The 16,782-nt window shown below is 43.2% G+C and overlaps 1 protein-coding gene across 14 annotated transcripts in view; it reads right to left on the minus strand.

Annotated features, from left to right (window-relative positions):
* Positions 1-3,500: 3,500 nt before the first annotated feature.
* The window catches only part of LOC110500010 (protein phosphatase 1 regulatory subunit 12A), a 62,645-nt gene continuing 49,363 nt past the window's right edge, over positions 3,501-16,782 (minus strand). For 6 of the 14 annotated variants that reach the window (XM_021577119.2, XM_036957305.1, XM_036957304.1 and 3 more), the window contains 7 exons: positions 13,592-13,608; positions 13,174-13,288; positions 12,930-13,034; positions 12,757-12,804; positions 8,034-8,084; positions 6,884-7,131; positions 3,501-5,228 (listed from right to left, as the gene is read on the minus strand). In XM_021577119.2, coding sequence (XP_021432794.2) covers positions 6,991-7,131; positions 8,034-8,084; positions 12,757-12,804; positions 12,930-13,034; positions 13,174-13,288; positions 13,592-13,608 — 477 coding nt within the window. In that variant the 3' untranslated portion in view covers positions 3,501-5,228; positions 6,884-6,990. The other 8 variants (XM_036957308.1, XM_036957307.1, XM_036957299.1 and 5 more) reach the window with 6 other exon arrangements.

Below are 16,782 nucleotides of genomic sequence, written 5' to 3' on the forward strand. Positions count from 1 at the left end.
TGGTACTGGCAGTGCCTTTAAAAGGAATATAACTCTTGTACATGTGTATAGACTGAAGTGACCCAAACACAAAACATCAGGTCTAAGAACAGCCCTTAATTATCACACAATAAACCCCGGGTTCTCATGCCTTATAAACTAAAATTGCCCATTGTGTACAATCACATGCCAGGCATATAGAGACATGCCTGTAACCCTAGCTGGGAGGTAAAGTTGTAATTCTATGGTGCTGTTCTCATGTTACCTGGATGTGTTCTCTGATCTCTACAGTTTTCTTCGGCAGACTTGATGCCGTTCCCGTCTTTCTGGTTTGACACAGCGGTCCGATCCTCTCCACAGTCCTGGCCTCCAGAACCACCACCTCTTTTTTTAAAGATTTTGTACAGTGGTGGGAAAAAAATACAATTGTTATACTTGAGTAAAAGTAAAAGCCATGCATCAAATTCCTCACATTAAGCAAACACCATTTTTTTGTTGCTTTTTAAAATGGACAAAACAGGGGCACACTCCAACATTCACAAATACAGTGATTCTGCCAGATCAGAGGCAGTAGGGGTTACAAGAAGTTATATTGATAGGTTTGTGAATTGGACCATATCGTTGTCATGGGTAACGTCGATGAACATGGCATGGGCAAGCGGGCACTAGACGTCTGAGGCTGGGCTGAACGAACGAGCCCACAGGCTCTCCACCAAACGTGTGGACCAGCCTACCCTCCTCGTGACTGTCTCCTGCACTCATGGCCTCTGAGGAACAGAGACAGACATAAAGAGACCGAGAGAGATTGTTATTGTAGCAACTAGATAAAACAGGCAAATGGTTATAGCCAATATGGTCATTAATAAGAACTCACTCGAGCTGAATGAATCTGTCAATTTATTCATAGTTCACTTCTAATATTACCACCAACAGTCCCTTTTAGCCAAGAGACAATCAATTGCAGATTTATTTAATTTCATGTGTATCAATATACCATGAACAAAGGCAATACCCAACTGTTGAAGAAAAACAGAAACAGTGAACACTTATTTTTCAATTTCTACCAGATTATGTAGCCTGGTCCCAGATCTGTATGTGCTCTGGTCCACTCCAATGCTCAACTCATTTCCTAATTGTCAAGGAGTTGGCTTGATTTCACAAATAGACTGGCAGTCAGGCTATAGATTATGTGCCATTTGTGCATTTCCCACGCTCTTACCTCTGATGAGGGAGGTAATGGCCAGTCTAGTGACAAAGACATTGTCCAGCTCCTCGCTGCCAGTGAACAGCTCAGCCACCATATACAGGTCTGGCTTCAGCTTGCGAGTTCTCTCCAGCATGTACTACATACAGCACAGCCACACCACACACACACACACACACACACACCAGGGCACACAATGCAACATAGGCAATTTTGGGCAGGGAGAAAGAGTGAGGTTGGAGATAGAGAAGAAGAGGGCGAGAGATGGGAAGGGTGAAGTGAAGGGGTAGAGGCTTTGGCAGATGAGCTCTCCCCTCAGCAGCACAGCTTCAGGCTGTCTCCCCAGCAGATCAGCTCTCCCCTAAGCAGCACAGCTTGTGGCGGTCTCCCCAGCAGATCAGTTCTCCCCTCAGCAGCACAGCTTCAGGCTGTCTCCCCAGCAGATTAGCTCTCCCGTCAGCAGCACAGCTTCAGGCTGTCTCCCCAGCAGATCGTACCTGAGGGGAGAGCCAAGGTAGAGCCAGACAGGGATGAAACAGAAGAGTTAGAAATATCAATGATATCTAAAACGAAAGTCACATTTCTCAGGGAAAGGTCAATCTTTACCACCCCCTTTTGGTATAGACTGGATATGACAATTACAGGCCGAAACTAGACCACAGTTACAACAGCACTAGCAGCTGGCCTGGAACCTAATACTACTGAACTATCAGCTGACCTGTAATTTAATACTACTGAACTATCAGCTGACCTGTAACCTAATACTACTGAACTATCAGCTGACCTGGCTCTGCAAAGTTCGTCAGGGGGTCATCTGACATCACCCAGCCGTTGTCAGCCAGGAAGTGTCTGTCTGGCTCATCAACTGCATTTCCTGGTCAAATGCCAAGTTGTCCTCTGGTGAAATATCTGCACACCACTGGATGTTACCTGGTGATAGGTCCCAATTTAGGCTGGTGGTCCGCAAGGTGTTTATAAACTACATTTCCCACAATGCAGTCCTAGGGCTCAACATTAAGCTCCTGAAACAGTTACAACACTCCAGGGCAGATGAGGGTGCATTACTGTAACAAGCACAGGAGTGACAAACATTTGTAGTTCCAACACTAGTGACAAGGTAACACCCAGCTCAGGATTATTGGGATCATTTTATTCAAGGTATTCCCGCTCCTCTAAAATGGGTCTAAAGCACTCTTCTCGGACATAAAGATCGAAATTGTCTTATAGAAGGTAGCATACAATATAAGAATGGTGATTCAACATAGCAATCACTCTGTATGAGCGGGTCTATTGCAATAATGGAGTATCCTAAAACAGACATGATTGTGGCCAGATGGTTTGTTTACATTTCTACTGTTGAGGCTAGAGGGAGTCGACTTAGGCTTACAGCTCCATCTAGCAGTCGCGTCAGGGACAACAGTTGACAACTACAGCATTAGCTTAACCCTAACCCCTTTCCTAACCTGCTATGTTAATTCACCTAAACTGCTGTGTTAATATCCTAATCTGCTGTGGTGACAAATCACACCCATAACCTCACAATCATGTGATTCGCAAAAATTCAATGAAATACTTCACTCAGTATAGTCACTCTCATCAAGTCCAACTTTCAATCGTTGACATTCCAAGATTATATTCGCAATAGCCCTGGGGACGAGGTTAGATGGTTCCTCACACCCTGAAAGTAATCTATGGGCCAGGAGAAACTAATCCATGGTTGACATGGGTCTAAATCACATCCCTATTATTGCAGGTGAAACAAACTGACCTGAGGTGGTGGTGGATGTAGGCCTAGAGGAGCATGGTTGTTGGGCTCTCCCCGGCTGAGCTGGGTGTTTCCATTCAATGTGGGTTAAAACAAACTGACCTGAGGTGGTGGTGGATGTAGGCCTAGAGGAGCATGGTTGTTGGGCTCTCCCCGGCTGAGCTGGGTGTTTCCATTCAATGTGGGTTAAAACAAACTTAAATATTTTATTGGGAAACATTGAATAAGTAGGCCTTGTTATTTCTAAAAACATGCACACTCGTTTGTCCTAAATAAAATACAGGTAGTTGACAGACAACACGGACATCTTTGAAGGTCCTCCACAGCTTTAGCCAGTTGTTGGAATTGGGGACGTCCATAACACAGCAGAGACGGCCCAAGAAACCATTCTCGTAACATGTTTCTGCTGTGCAATGGAGGTATCACTGCAGAAAGAGGCCGAGACAGAAACCATTCACAGAGAAGTGACAGGTTAGCATCCCCGAAGGCCTATAGTCACCTTCAAGTGTACAATTTAATGAATGACAAGAATAAAATAGCCAACACAAGGGCTTTACAATGTACAAGTTTATTTTTAATGAACTCTTCAGTGGTTGGTAGTCACAGCACAGCTCGCATGTATGAAGCCACACGCCTATTTTACAAGATGGGAAATTTAAAAAGGAAAAACAGCAATGTAAACCAAAAGAGGAGATGGCCAACAGTCCAACTACAGCAACGTTTTCTTTGCTACAGTATCCTTAAAAAGGCCACTGAAATGCATAAAATGTGTTTGATGCATGGACTTTATTTGATGGTGGCTGACATCAAATACTCCTCACATGGCATTGACAGTGCATGTAGACATTGTAAAAAGGACTGGGTTAGCAATACCTAAGATCTTTTAGTGACAACACCTTGGCTAATACTACAGCTTAAAAAACAACTGAAAAGAAAATGAACAGCACTCATCCAAAGATACTGAATACAATGTGTGAAATGTAGTGAAGCAATTATATTATTCGTATCTCACAATTACCGTGAACACTTAAAACTGGAAAGACAAAGCACTGAACACTGCCAGCCATTCCCTTTAAGAGAGAGAGGCCCGATTGTAATCCAATGTCTTTAGACTATAAATGAAGAAAATAGTTAAAAACACACTTTTTTTGTCCTCTGGAGTTTGTATATTTTTAATAGTAACAGACGGGAACCATAAATGCATGCCATGTGCTGGTCTCAAACGATACATACAGGTATATACAGCATCACTCAGTACCTGCTAAAACGAAGTGAGAAATACAGAGTATAAACCAACGCCTACACTACAACCTTAAAGAAAAGAGGGGAGAGGGTCGGTGAAAGGGGTGAGCGATGGAAAGATGGAGGAGTGAAAATCCTACTAGTGATGGACTCATCATTAAAGCATTTTTATTAGAAATAAATGCATATTGCACATACAGTGAAAGCTTAAATTCCACCAAGTCCACCTGTTCTGTAAAGCGATAATTCCATTTACCTCTGAGGGAGACACACAAAGGTACAGAAATGGAAAGGGGGTGAGTGGCGTGGATAGAGGTGTGTGTGCGTGTGCTTGTGTGGTGTGTGTCGGGGTGGGGTTGCGTGTACTAAGACGGGGTACGACTGGGAAGTCTTCTGCTGTGAGGCAGAGCCTCCAAAAACAGGGAGGACTTCTTCTGGGGGGGGGAGAGGGGGTCAGAAAGAATAGGACAACTACACATCGCACAACCCTTGTATGTAGGTCGAGGAACAAACAGGAAATGAAAACAAAAAGATCAAATAAAGGTTTGTGGCACGAATAAAATCAGGTGTGAAATAACTGTTCTTCTGTGACAGCCGAGAGATCGATACAAGTGTTTTATGTACAACTAAGGCTTATTGGTTAAATAGTTGAGGCTTCCCCGCCCGCAAACGCTTTTACATGCCGTTCACAACCCCTATCCTCTGCTAATGTAAACTCAGTGGTTCTATCTGGAGAGCAGCCACAGGTTGAAGTGGAGAATAACCTAATGGAGAGAGGGAGGACATGGAGGACGCTGTGGTGGTGGGAGAGGAGCGAGGCATAGAAGAGCTGAGAAGGAGTCTTGTTGCGGATGTCTCTTGCAATTAATACCTAAAAGTTGCAATTCCATTAGTCACTGCCATGGAGGAGTGGGCGGGCGCAGGAGGGCGGGGGGGGGGGGGGGTTCTGTTCTACTTGGAAAGCTTGCTAATGACTCGAATAAGAGCTCCGTTCTCGTCCTTTAGTCTCTGGTTGTCTGATTTCAAGTCTGGTAGCGTCTGGAAGAGAACAAAAAGAGAGAGGGGGAAACGGGCTTAGAGACATGTCACCATAGAAACACGTTGAGGTTCACCAGTCAGCCCAGCTCCAGAAACTGTTAATTGCAGTGTGTGTCATCAGCATCTTTGACAAGCCAGTCTCAACCACTTTTTTTCCCCTCGTCTTTATATTCTTTGCTGAGAATGGAGCAAGCACACCCCAGTCCAAAGTTTCTGCTAAATAGCCATGCAGAACAGGAGAGACGGCGCCACTGGCAGCCAGGAATACAACACTCGTCAAATACACAGCACACATCCTGGCAGCACAAACAGTGCACCTTTGTTTGAAGCATACAGGACTAAAGAAAATGCATGAGCGACAACTCAAACTGTTGCAGCATCAAATAATGCCTCTGCAATCGTTCAGTTTTTCTATTTGTCTTTGTGAGGTAGACTTATCAAGTGTAAAGCTAACGCCACCTCGCAGTCAGTACCCACCCAATACCCATTTCTGCCCTGAACCAAATTTCCAAACTAACTGCTATATGAAAAATGGCATTACTATATCTCTGCCTTAATACAATGCCAGTAGTTATGTTATTCACCAACATAACTACACCACTGCCTGTCATCTTGGTCACAGTTTGTGAGTTTAGTCTGAAATAGAAACTTTAACTAGTCATCAGTGTGATGCCAAATTGTTGTGGATTAAGTGGGTAATATTATGAGAGAACTACAAAATACTACCCGGTTTGTTTGACAAATGAAAATATAACTAATCACAATGAGTCACAGATTTTCATTCCCAAATATAATTCCCTCAATATCAATTAAATCCATACTGGGCTAAGCAGATTCATGAAGCCATGCAGTCCAGCATTGCCTGGGGCAGTGCAACCATGGCAGATTGCCCAGGGTCTCTTGAAACACTTCAGCATTCACATAGGAAACAACTGAACATCCAGGGAGATCAAGAGCAAAACGTAAAACTGTTCACCGCAAAACTATAAAGGCATTATATTACAGATGACAATCAACCAACCAACCGGAGCTTCTTATGGCATATTAATGGAAATTGAAATCATGAGCAAGAGCCAAATTAATATGTCTAGGTCACTGGGAAATTAAATAAGACCAAGTGGAAACCTGCAGTATTGGGGGTGACCCAGTCTCAAAGCTGGGTTGATGTCATCTATAATGACTCATTTGAAAATGGGGGTGGGACTGGAGAAAGACACTGAGGGGAAAGGAAATGTGTCCGTCCTCCATAAAAAAAATATGTCCGCCATTTGACGCTAAAAGGAAGCCACGTCATGCAAAGCCAGAAACCAGCCGAACGAAACAACGGCACTCCCTGATAAAGACTTCAAGACTGCACACTGGGGGGAAAGAACAAAATGGGGCACTCTCCTTTACAGTATATCAAATGATCTAGTAAAATCAATTGAATAAAGACCTAATCATGTAGTCCAATATTTATACTTCAGGTGCTGCACTAACAATAAAGTAGTATATTTGCTTATATGAAAATGAACACCTGAATATGGTTACCTGACTGAAAATAACATTTAACTATACTGTGAACTATAGGTACTGCAAATGGAAAGTGCCCAGTCAAAACACACTCCCCAATATAAAAACCAGAGAGGACAGGGGAGGTAGGGGGAGGAGATAACCTTGTAGTTGGGCGGCTTGGGGACCTGCCTGTCTATGGGTGAGGTCGGAGCACGAATGGAGCATGAGAAGGGAGGGTGAAGGGGTGAGGAGGAGCGGTTGGGCAGGGCTACAGGTCCACGGAGGGGGGCAGCTGGCTGCAGGCTGACTGGGAGAGCTTGACCACCACGCGGGCCAGGGCCCTGTTCTCTGCCTGCAGCCGCTCCTTGACCTGACGCAGGGCCTGAACCTGCTTTACCTCTGGGAGGTTCTGCAGGAAAACCACAACACAGGGAGAGAGAGAGGGAGAGCGAGAGAGAAGGGAGAGCGAGAGAGCAAGAGAGTCAAACCAGCAGAGGGCAGAGCAAAGGGGGAGATGGGAGAGTGTACCAGAAGGGAGAGAAAGAATGGAAGACAAGAGGGGGCAATACAAATTATAGAAAGGATAAGAAGGGGCAAAGAAGACAAAAACAGACAAAGGAGATTGTTAGGAAAATGGGACAGAGTTTGGAACTGGAGGAATGACAAGTGCTTTCCAAGCAGGCTGGCATGTAGTAGAGACGCCAATCTACAGTAGCAGAGTAGAATAGAGAGAGAGAGAGGAAGACCGATACGGTCGCTGGGCTGCCTATGACCTAGAAATAGTCACTACATTATGGCAGTGCTGGGAAGAAGGAACACACTTGTTTATTTTGTTGCCCTGTTTCTGAGAACATCCAATCTCCTTAGTTAGAAGGGTTTACGAGTTACGTCAAAATAGAGCATCCCAAAATGTGGCAATACTGATCACGCACGCGCGCACACACAGAACACACACCACAGATAGGATACACTGGGGGCTCAAATCAAACACTGGGGAGTGTACAGTGACAACAGCACTATGCTGATTGTCAGTTAGGATTGTTACGTTATACATCTACAATGCTATAATTCACAGCACCAGAGAGTTTATCAAACGGGACATTGAATTGCCTCCGGCCCTCCTCACATTGGTCCACACTAGTGGTCCAGCTAAAGTATACAGTATGTTTAACATTGGAATATTGACTGCTGCTCCTGATCTTAAAGGGGCAATATGCAATTATGTCACTCAAAACCTTCTGGTGCCCTACACAAAAATAGGGCCTTACATCCAACAACATACATCGAGGGCCCAGTCACATAAGACAGTACCTTGAGTTCCTCCTCCATCTCAGAGATCTTCCTTTCTAGAGCTCTTCTTTCCTGCAGGGAGGGGGACAAAAAGATGTTAACCCCTGGTTTAAAGAAGAGGGAGACGAGCATAGAAAACACCACACAAGACAACCACCGCATACAGGCTCCCACAAACTGCTTCCGTTATGTTACCTCACACCTCGGCTCCGCAGCTCGGCTGTTACAGCCTCGAGTGACTCTGGCTCTGATAGCAGTGCTCATTTCATCAACAATATTTTTCCTGACTAAAACTATGACGATAACGAGACGAGATTCCATGGAGGGGATAACTATCACCAATTACTTTCATTTTAGTCAACGAAAATGTGACACTAATGGACATTTAATTTGGCATGACATGCGGACCACGGCGCTAAAGCCGCAACATTCGACAGTCAAGTGTCACCTGGCTTCGCATCAGTTCAAAAGATTGACGAGTTTTTTTATTTTTTTATTTTACCTTTATTTAACCAGGCAAGTCAGTTAAGAACAAATTCTTATTTTCAATGACGGCCTGGGAACAGTGGGTTAACTGCCTGTTCAGGGGCAGAACGACAGATTTGTACCTTGTCAGCTCGGGGGTTTGAACTCGCAACCTTCCGGTTACTAGTCCAACACTCTAACCACTAGGCTACCTGAAGTGACTGCCTGGAGCTGTGTGGGAGCTGGGCAGATCAACTCAAATCAGCTGCAGACCACGGAACATGAAGGATGCCAATTCTGCCAATGAGAGGACTGCATGAAATATTCTGATGAATACATGTCAATTCTACAAACATGTCCAATCCTAAACATCTTTCAGTTGCACGGTCTGATTGAGCTGATCCACCCAGCTCTCCTCCCACAGCTACCCAGGCCACTTCAATCGCAAGTCAATCTTTTGAACCGATGCGAAGCCAGGTGCCAGGACACTTTACTGTTCTTGTTGAGCTTAGTTACAAGTCATGTTTACTCACTTTCATGTTGGCTATTTTTGCTTTGATCACATCAGAACCTCCATTTTCCCCTTTGCGTTATTATTCATCTGTGTTGCCGCTCACGCGCAGCGATGCGCGAATGCAAGTGGTTCCATTTTTCCTATGGGACAAACGAATGCTATTTGTTGAGTATTAGGAGTATGGTAATACTTCTGACATTTATGGAAAGCTTAAATTCTCCCCTTTTCAAGAAACCACTTACTTACCCCCCTTTACGGTTATGATGGGGAGAAAAATCAGTCGTAAATTTAACCTGTAGCAAAGGCTTTTTAGCCTATATGGTTAATTGTGCCTGGCATTAGTTACAATCTGCCACAATTAATGCCAGAGGTAGCCGCCATATTCATTATTTAATAGAAGAAAATGCACCGACTTGTGTGGCTAAAATGTGACTAAGCCTAAAAAGGTATTTTATGACTAAAACAAAGACGAAATCTAAATTGACACTGTCTGATAGTAAAACCTAGCTGCAGTTATATCCAATAAAGTGACTGTGGAGATGAGGTGTGAACGTCAGATAACAGACGCAGGTTGAGGAGCTTCATGAAGAGAGAGACAGAGGCGAGAGGAAAGTGGGTGAGGTGCACTCGCATGATTGTGAAGCATCAGAAAGACCTAACATCTAATCTAAAAAGACCTAACATGTCTAGTGCTGCATGTCCCATCTTCTCCTGATGTGGTTATCTAAACATGACACGTTCATGAAATGACTCATGGGTAATGTCAGCCATACTGGCGGGGCAAATACAGCTAAAATAAAAGAAGCAGTTGGCTTCGCTTACAAAGGCAGACCCAAGCTGTGAAGGTTTGGAGGTATGCGGACTTTAGGGAACGCCAGGGGAAGGAGATCAAGGGAAGGTCATCTAAAATCCAGTGACAACATGGACTTTAATAAGCAAACTAAAGCAATAGATTAGGGTATGAGTAAATCATTCATGGAAGATGTTTGGAGATCAGGATAAACTTTTTTTCTTGGCCACCATGCGAACTACATGTGCCTGTTGTCGTTAAGGTGATGTTTCTATTGGGTCAATTTCACACCATATGTATTGAATTCAAAATAAAATCAATCATGAACATGAAAAATAGTTGAGAATGTAAACATGTTTGAGGACGGGTGAAATAATGGATTTTGAAATAAAAACAAACAAAATAAAATAAATAAATAAATAACTGTAAACAAAAATAATACATTAAAAGCAAAACCCCAAAACTTGTAAGCAAATCATTTTAAAGCGAGAGCAAAACTTAATGAAAGTATTTTTAAAAATATTTTCAAACGAATACAAAAATAGTTTTTGGTTAAACTTTCCCAGCAACCAATCGTATTGAATAGATTTTGCCTACGGTCTTGCCTGCATGTCCTACCCTTTGGTTACACTACTCGTATCTTTGCTTTCGATGTCTGTTTCTTTGCTTTCACTGCCAGTCTTTTCGAATGCAAGTTGCATTTATCTAAGTAGTTAGATAAAATATATTTAGCTCTCGCTTTAAAATTATTTTCTTACAAGTTTCAGGGTTTTGCTTTTGATGTATTATTTGTGTTTACAATTCTACAGCCATGGCCAAAAGTTGAGAATGACACAAATATTAATTTTCACAAAGTCTGCTGCCTCAGTTTGTATGATGGAAATTTGCATATACTCCAGAATGTTATGAAGAGTGATCAGATTAATTGCAAAGTCCCTCTTTGCCATTGCAAATGAACTGAATCCCCAAAACATTTCCACTGCATTTCAGCCCTGCCACAAAAGGACCAGCTGACATGTAAGTGATTCTCGTTAACACAGGTGTGAGTGTTGACGAGGACAAGGCTGGAGATCACCCTGTCAGGTCTAATAACAGACTGGAAGATTCAAAAGGAGGGTGGTGCTAGGGAATCATTGTTCTTCCTCTGTCAATCATGGTTACCTTTTTGCTTTGCACAAAAAAGGGCTTCACAGGCAAGGATATTGCTGCCAGAAGATTGCACCTAAACTATTTATCGGATAATCAAGAACTTCAAGGAGAGCGGTTCAATTGTTGTGAAGGCTTCAGGGCGCCCAAGAAAGTCCAGCAAGCACCAGGACCATATCCTAAAGTTGATTCACCTGCAGGATCGGGGCACCACCAGTACAGAGCTTGCTCAGGAATGGCAGCAGGCAGGTGTGAGTGCGTCTGCACGCAGTGAGGCAAAGACTTTTGGAGGATGTCCTGGTGTCAAGAAGGGCAGCAAAGAAGCCATGAAAAACATCAGGGACAGACTGATATTCTGCAAAAGGTACAGGGATTGGACTGCTGAGGACTGGGGTAAAGTCATTTTCTCTGATGAATCCCCTTTACGATTGTTTGGGGCATCTGGAAAAAAGCTTGTCCGGAGAAGACAAGGTGAGCGCTACCATCAGTCCTGTGTCATGCCAACAGTAAAGCATCCTGAGACCATTCATATGTGGGGTTGCTTCACAGCCAAGGGAGTGGGCTCACTCACAATTTTGCCTAAGAACACAGCCATGAATAAAGAATGGTACCAACACATCCCCCGAGAGCAACTTCTCCCAACCATCCAGGAACAGTTTGGTGACGAACAATGCCTTTTCAAGCATGACGGAGCACCTTGCCATAAGGCAAAAGTAAGTGGCTCAGGGAACAAAACATCGATATTTTGGGTCCATGGCCAGGAAACTCCCCAGACCTTAATCCCATTGAGAACTTGGTCAACCCTCAAGTGGGTGGGACAAACAAAAACACACACATTCTGACAAACTCCAAGCATTGATTATGCAAGAATGGGCCGCCATCAGTCAGGATGTGGCCCAGAAGTTAATTGACAACATGCCAGGGCGGATTGCAGAGGTCTTGAAAAAGAAGGGTCAACACTGCAAATATTGACTCTTTGCATCAACTTCATGTAATTGTCAATAAAAGCCTTTGACACTTATGAAATGCTTGTAATTATACTTCAGTATTCCATAGTAACTGACAAATATCTGAAGACACGGAAGCAGCAAACTGAGTAAATTAATATTTGTGTCATTCTCAAAACTTTGACACGACTGTATATATTTTGCCTTCAATTGTTTGGTTTTTGATTTCAAAATCCAGTATTACACCCGTCCTCCAAAATATGTTTACATTCTCAACTTTATTTTTCATGTTCATGTTTTATTTTTATTTGAATTCAATACATATGGCGTGAAATTGACCCCATACATTTGTGTCAGTCGCTAAGGTGATGTGAGTGAACACTTTCCAAAAAGAATGGCAAAAAGCACATGCGTAAGATAACACATTTACATTGAAACAATCCATCATGTATACTCGCTATCACACACACACTCGTCAAAAAGAACAACCATGGAGAAAAAGTGACCACACACTGGCTAAAAATGTACAAAAACACGTGTGAGAAGGTAGGCAGCTCGTGCTTGGGTGGGGTTGCACGCCCCCCAGCCAAATATACGGGCATGGTGAGCCAGCCAGCAGGAGAGGCAGTAGACTGGAGAAAGTAGTCAGGTTTATAAGACCATACCACCCAGCTGAAATTGAGGCCTGCTTGTAACCTTCAGACATAAACCAGTTGGCATTGATTACCACGCTGTTAACCACTACCAATACCAATTCAGTTCAAACCAATAATAATAATAATTTTATTTGTAAGTGCCTTTCATTCATACAACTTATTTTTGTAAGTCAATCATTTTACCAAACAAATGAATGAAGTTAAAAACATTAACACAACACATTACCCTTTTCTCCATCTCAAGCTGCGACCGGTCTGCAAAGCGCTCCTGCCTCTGTAATAGAAGCAACGTTGATAACCCACAGTTAGCGTGGAAGTCCTATTTATTCACAATGAGTGATCCTAATGCTACATGCTAATTTCCCAACTGTACAGTGCAGCCTGGCCCCAGTGCCTCACCTGTGTGGCCTTCTCCAGCTGTAGCTTCAAGTCATTCAGCTGCAGGTCTGTGTCACGTAACTGGGACTTCAGCTTCTCATTCTCAACTAGGATCTGCTCATAAAGCTGAGAGAGGGAAAAACAGTCCGAAAAAAGTAACTTCACAGGGAAAATGTGACTATCTCCAAATGTGACTATGGTGTTGTCATTGAGTCTGGTGTGATTTTAACTAAGGTAGAAGGTGAGTGTCTGGGAGCTCCAGTACCTTCTTGTAGTCAGTGCTATCGTCTCGGTCCAGCCTGCTTGAGAATGACCTGCGACCCTCGCCACGGCTACCCAGGTGGTCATAGCGGTCAGAAGAGGAAGTGCTGCTCTCATTCCTGAACAGAGTAAAAACATGGACACTTAGCTCTACAGCATCTTATTGACCATGTCTAATATTTACACTGCCATATACCAGTTTGTCAACGGTTTATTTGGTCCAAAGTGGCACAAGCCCACCAAGTGAAGGGTAAATACAGGAAATATGCATTCCCAAATGGCACCCTATTCTCTACATAGGGCTCTGGTCAAAATTAGTACACTACAGGTGCCCTATGGGCCCTGGTCAAAAGTTGTGCACTATATAGGGAATAGTGTGCCATTTGGATAGACCTGAAGAATATACTGAATTTGGCACGTACCTGGACAGTCGGTCGCTCTGTGAAAAGAAAAACAGCAGTGATTTAATGTCTTTACCCGATGTTAATACAAGCAAATTCACATGACCGATTCAAAGCAGTTTTCCTGTTGTCTAGACGAGCGCAGTATGTGGAATGTAGATGATCAATTAAGAGTGCATTTGAGGGTTTTGTTGTTCTGCTGGGGAATGTTTGGAGCATCACAATGAAAACAGGATCTTTAAGGTGCATTCTATTCTCCGAGCACATCTTTTTGTAAATACTAAATTAGATAGTGCTAGGTTATTCATTTCCTTGGCTTCAAAAAGGTCTGCCTCAGTGATTTGCAAAGAGTTCACAAAGCTAGATGTTGGATGAATTAGTGTCCAGCCCCTCTCCCTTCTCATAGCACCTGACCCCTCTGCACTGCAACAGCCCCCCCCCACACACACACACACACACATTCCTGAATGGCTGCCAAGACTGCCAGTGCCTTAAGGGCCTGCCCCTGATCCCAGCCTCTCCTAGCTCCCGCAGTGTTTCTCAGAGCAGGCGGGATGTGGGTCAGAGGGCCAAGCCTACAACAGTGTTCAAATTGCTGTTGGTTTCCTGAAGCTGAAGGAGCCCGATCTCCAGGAAAAGCCCTTGTGTGTCAGGATATCTTTAAGACCTTAGTACAGAGATTAAAATGGTGAGGGGGAAGAAAACTGACATGCACAACTGGTCGAATTACAGGTGTCAGAAAAATATACTGCTTAACAAAAACACCAAAGCATGTTTTAACCTACTTCCCTCAGGTTGTGATATATTTTGAAGATCTTGACCAATTCAAATCTCCCTCAAATCAAGGAAAAAAGTGCTTCACGTCACACTGCAAGTAATTGATAAATGCAGGGACATTCTTCAATAACTCCAGTTTTCCTTGACTTTCACCACCACAAGGCCAGCTATGTTTACCACCTAAAATCAAGTGGGCAGAACTGGAGGGGTGAAACTAGTTACATATCACAATATTCTATTGATACTTTGACTGCAAGTATCGATTTGTACTGAATGCACATCTAATTTACACATCTCCATCACCTTATTTTTTCCCAATTGTAAAGATCTTTATTTATTTTTTAATTGCAGCGTTTTAAAAATCGTATATCGTGGCTTTAAATCAATGTACGGGCGAGCACGCTCGCTCTCCAATTCCATTCAAACTAGACAATTCCGTTCAAGATTGAAGAGAGATTATGCATAATAAGCTTCTAATTTATTGCCTCCGTCTCTTGCGCAATATGCACACACCCGTGCTCCGCTCGCTGGCCTCTAAAAAGACACCTTAGCTCTTGGAGTCCCATGCAGGAAAAGCTAGACTAGAATACCTTGCTGGACATTTTTCTGCATTACTTACACCAATAGACTATTTGAAGAGAGCAAACAAGAGTTGTGTGTTCGAATGTTAAACGCAACAGCCAATAGAACTCAGGTAGTTTGAAAGAGCGATTGCGCGACGGAGTGAACACCTACATCTCATTCTAGTCTTACATTATTCAAGTATGTCATTAGAATGATGGACAACACAACTTATTTAATTTAACTGTTGAAAGCGAGGAAGGAATGGAGCAACACTAGAGAGAGAAAGGTCAGCTAATAACAGGAAATATCTTAAAATGTAAATCAAATTTGCTAGCCTTTACTTGTAACTTTGCAGGCTGCATGTGCTGCACCTGCTTTATCATGGTTAGACCAAGGGGTGTAATTCCAGTCCACACAATGCAGTTCACACACAAAAGACTACTGCCACTTGTTTCATTTACTTATCCATAGATGTAGCTATGCGCTTTTGTGTTTTTCTGCCGTGCATAATGTGCAGTAGCTTATATATCATATAGCCTATGTATTGGATAACGTCCCAATCATTTGGCATTCGACGCATTGTCATTAATGTAGGGCACATAATATGTATTCAATCAGGCTCAGGTTGCATCAGGCTTGAATTTTCCAACAAAGCTCTAATCAAATCCAGACATAGGCCTATTTATATGCTTTATAAATGCTTTTGAATAACACCTCCGGTTTTGATGGGAAGTGCCGGGTTACACGGGAGAAAAGTGATTTATTCTCAGGATGGAACATTTGTAAAATACCAGGAAACTATTCAACCAGGTAACAATTGCCAGGTAACGTTAGTTGACCGTACCTACAACAAAACTCCTGTATTGTTCAGCCTATAGCTTGTTCTCCATCTTCTTAAATAGTGAGCGAACGTGTTGTTTTCAGCCCTTTTATTTCCATGACTGATCAAAAATCACTTTCACATGCGCTCGTCTCTCTGTAGCAGACATGTAGTGATCAATAGTTTGAAACATCAAATCGCAATACACATCGTGTATCGGCCCCTAAGTATCCTAACATTGTATCGCGAGGTCCCTGGCAATTCCAAGCCCAGGGAGAAACCCAAATCAACTCTGGCAGGAGGGAGCAGCTCTTCCTGAATGCTTTCCTATTCATGCAGAGATAATAGACCATTTCCTATTTGGTGTTCCGTTAAGGCCCCGCCCCAACGTGCAGCCTTCAACAACAAAGAGATATGCTGGCTTTCTGGCTGGTTGCTCCGTCCACCAGCCCTCCTCCTCCCACTGTGTGCGTCTGATCTGCAGCCAAGCGCCAGGCCACATCACTGTCCGCTCCGCAGCACTGCATAGGACACACCCCTTCCAAAACAGGAAGACTTAGCCAGGGAGACTCCATCTTATTCAACCTTTATTTGACAGGGAAGTCATAAGACTAGGGTCTCTTACAGAGGAGCTCTGCATAAATACAAACAGATACAATGTACAACATAACAAAAAGAGATTAAAACAGAGCTATATCAAGAGATGTCACTGATCATTGACCAAGGAGGACAAGGAGATCTCATTTCAGAGAGCTCTGGAAGTTGTTCCACATGAAGGTCGCAAAAAAATAAATAAAAGACTAAAAGCAGCTTTACCCAACTGTGGAGACCGAAGGGGACTCCAGTAGTATCCAAACCTGAGACTGGGTTTGGTAATTTGTAAGTCTAAATTGAATTAATGATACAATAGAGATAGGAAGTTTCTTCATGAGTCCTTTTTGTAGATAAACAAAATGCCGCTCTCTTTTTACATACAAAGAGGCCTGACCCATTTTTTGTTAGTCATACCGACCTTCCATCTCCACCCCCAAAAGGTACAACAGGAACTCCG

This window comes from Oncorhynchus mykiss, chromosome 21 (genome assembly GCF_013265735.2).
Source record: "Oncorhynchus mykiss isolate Arlee chromosome 21, USDA_OmykA_1.1, whole genome shotgun sequence".
NCBI classification, from domain to species: domain Eukaryota; kingdom Metazoa; phylum Chordata; class Actinopteri; order Salmoniformes; family Salmonidae; genus Oncorhynchus; species Oncorhynchus mykiss.